Genomic DNA, 3,276 nt, shown 5'->3' on the forward strand with positions numbered 1-3,276 from the left:
ACAAGGTCTTACTCTGTCTCTCAGGCTGGAATGCAGTGTCGCAAACACAACTCACTGCAGCCTTGATCTCAAGTCAAGAATCACTTGGGCTCAAGTGATTGTCCTACCTTAGCCTCCGGAGTAGCTGGGACCACAGGCACACGCCACCATGCCTGGCAAACTTTTTTTTTTTGAGATGGAGTCTCACTCTGTTGCCCAGGCTGCAGTGCAATGGCACCATCTCAGCTCACTAGAACATCCGCCTCTTGGCTTCAAGTGATTCTCCTGTCTCAGCCTCCTGAGTAGCTGGGATTACAGGGGCCCACCAACATGCCCAGCTAATTTTGGTATTTTTAGTAGAGATGGGGATTTCACCATGTTGGCCAGGCTGGTCTCGAAGTCTTCATCCCAGGTGTTCCACCTGCCTCAGCCTCCCAAAGTGCTGGGATTACAGGCATGAACCACTGTGCCCAGTCTAATTTTTTTCATTTTAAATTTTTCATAGAGATGAGGTTTCACCATGTTGCCCAGCCTGGTCTCGAACTCCTAGGTTCAAGCAATCTGTCCACCTTGGCTCCCAAAGTGCAGGGTATTACAAGCGTGAACCACCACGCCTGACCTGAGCCACTGTGTCCAGCCGCTGGTAACTATTACAGTAACTATTTTATAGATGAAGAGTCTGAGGCTCAGACAGGCCAAGGGGCTCACCCAAGGCTGCCCAGGGAATCCATGGCAGAGCTGAAATTCAAATACTTGCCAGGTGCCTACAACCCATGTGTCCCAGCCAGGAGAGCACAACCCATTGCCCACCCACCCCAGGGCCGGGGGATGGCCTCACCTTCTCATGGTACTTGACCTCGTAGTCCAGCACAGCCCCACTGGGTGCCCGGGGAACAGCCCAAGCCAGGCTCAAGCTGCTGGGTGAGGACCGTGTCACCCGGATGTCAGACACTGCGGGAGGTACTGTGAGAGGCAGAGACACAGGGAACCCTTCTGCATGGTAGGTCTGTCCCTTAACTTTAAAAATTTTTTTTTTCGAGACAGAGTCTTGCTGTCACCCAGGCTGGAGTGCAGTGGCACAGTCTCGGCTTACTGCAACCTCCACCTCCTGGGTTCAAGCAATTCTTCTGCTTCAGCTTCCCAAGTGGATTACAGGTGCCCACCACCATGCCTGACTAATTTTTTATTTTTAGTAGAGAGGGGGTTTTACCATGCTGGCCGGGCTAGTCTTGAACTCCTGACCTTATGATCAGCCTGGCCGTGTCCCTTATCTTTTCCAACACTTCCTCTGCTGGCTACGCTTATCTCAGTTTCTCCCCGGCTGTTTCGAGAATTCCTTGATTCTCTCGGCCCCCAGTCCCATTGGGAGCCTTCCTGTACTTAACTCTCCAGCCCACCTTTATGTCCTCCTCACCCTCTCTTTCTTATTCGTTTATTTTGAGAGAAGGTCTCACTCTGTCGCCTAGGCTGGAGTGCAGCGGTGCGATCATAGCTCACTGCAGCCTCCAACTCCTGGGCTCAAGCGATCCTCTCGCCTCAGCCTCTTGAGTAGCTGGGACCACAGGCACGCACCGCCTCGCCCGGCTAATATTTTTATGTTTTGTGGAGACAAGATCTTCCTATGTTACCCAGGGTGGTCTTGAACTCCAGGGCTCAAGTGATCCGCCTGTCTCAGACTCCCAAAGTGCTGGGATTACAGGAGTGAGCCACTGAGCCCAGCCATTGACCTCTTTCTGCCTCTTGTCCCCAAAGCCTCGGCCCCTCACACTTCCTGGGGACCCTTCACAGCCCCTGCCTCTCCCCTTCAGGCCGTCAGTGACATCTCTCCCGCCAGACCACCAGCTGCCCCAGCCCCCAAGTCTCACCCTCTCGGTCGGTGGTGACATTGACAGGCTCAAATGGGACGGGCCCCGTGGCTAAGGAGGACACTCCGTTCAACGCAGTGACCTCAAAGGTATAGGTGAAGTCAGGACGCAGCCCTCGAACCACCACCCAGGGCTCCACCAGGTCCCGGGGGCCAGGGTCAAAGGTCAGGTCTCCCCCGCAGGGCGCACAGGAGCTTCCGGGTCGGCACTCCCGGCAGCGGAGGGCGTAGGTGAGGTCCTCTCGGCCACCGGACTCCAGGGGGGCACTCCATTCCAGGTGCAGGGAGGAGCCGTTCAGGCGGGAAACCACGCTCCGGGGAGCCGAGGGAGGGGCTGCAGGAGACCAGGGAGTCAGGCAGAGGCTGACCTGCTCCGCGGCGGTGGGGAGAGGTCTGTGGAGGGACCAGCAGCCATGCTGGACTCTTGCCTTTGAGAAAGCGGGCTCCACCTGTTCCTCTGGGCTAGGGACCAGCATGCCAGGGACAAAGGGAAGAAGCCCAGAGAGGATGGGGGCCATGTCAGGGTCCATCTCAGGGGTCTGTGACCCCTCCCCAATGAACTTGCACCTGGGTGCTGGTCACTTACTGGTGCAGGGTGCACCCCGGGGGTCTGTGCGTGCCCGGAAGTACCCGATGCGGCACTGGCAGACGGCTGATCCAATGCTGTTAGAATGGCTGTTGGCTGGGCATGGCTGGCAGGACCCTTCTCCTGACAGGGGCTTGAAGGTGCCCTGGGCACAGGCTGAGGGAGAGAGAAAGCATTCATCAAAAGCATGCACAAAAACATCCACCTACACGGTGGGCCTGGTGGCTCATGTCTCGAATCCCAAAGCTTTGGGAGGCTGAGGCCAGAGGATCGCTCGAGCCAAGGGGTTCAAGACCAGTCTGGGCAACATACTGAGATCCCATCTCCAAAAAAAGAAAAAAATTCCAGCGCTTTTAAGGGTGATGAAGTGCTAAGGTGGGAAAATGGACAAAAGATCTCAAAACCTCTCCTCTTAGAGGAGAAAGGAGATTCTCTCCAGAGAAGAGATCCTAACCTGTTCTGACCCTAATCTTGGCAGTCTGGTGAAGCTCACACAAAGACCTCTACTCCAAATTATGATTTTAAATGCACACCACAAAATACATATGAATACCAGGGAAACCAATTAAGCTGAAATGCAATGACTGAAACATGAGGAAAAAACTTTGGCCTACAGCAACACTTGTGTTTCTTTATTAAGATATAGCAGCAGGGCCAGGTGTGGTGGGTCAAGCCTGTAATTCCAGCACTTTGGGAGGCTGAGACGGGCGGATCACAAGGTCAGGAGATCAAGACCATCCTGGCTAACCCAGTGAAACCCCGTCTCTACTAAAAAATACAAAAAGCTAGCCGGGCCAGGTGGCGGGCGCCTGTAGTCCCAGCTACTTGGGAGGCTGAGGCAGGAGAA

The 3,276-nt window shown here is 54.8% G+C and overlaps 1 protein-coding gene across 2 annotated transcripts in view; it reads right to left on the minus strand.

Moving 5' to 3' along the window:
- EPHB4 (EPH receptor B4) overlaps window positions 1-3,276 on the minus strand; it is a 27,325-nt gene that overhangs the window by 16,912 nt on the left and 7,137 nt on the right. For both annotated transcript variants that reach the window (XM_011943933.1, XM_011943932.1), the window contains exons 5-7: window positions 2,430-2,585; window positions 1,845-2,177; window positions 818-942 (exon numbers count right to left, since the gene is read on the minus strand). In XM_011943933.1, the coding sequence (XP_011799323.1) occupies window positions 818-942; window positions 1,845-2,177; window positions 2,430-2,585 (614 nt within the window). The remainder of the gene's footprint in view (window positions 1-817; window positions 943-1,844; window positions 2,178-2,429; window positions 2,586-3,276) is intronic.

This window comes from Colobus angolensis, unplaced genomic scaffold (genome assembly GCF_000951035.1).
Source record: "Colobus angolensis palliatus isolate OR3802 unplaced genomic scaffold, Cang.pa_1.0 Scaffold222, whole genome shotgun sequence".
Taxonomy (NCBI): Eukaryota; Metazoa; Chordata; class Mammalia; order Primates; family Cercopithecidae; genus Colobus; species Colobus angolensis.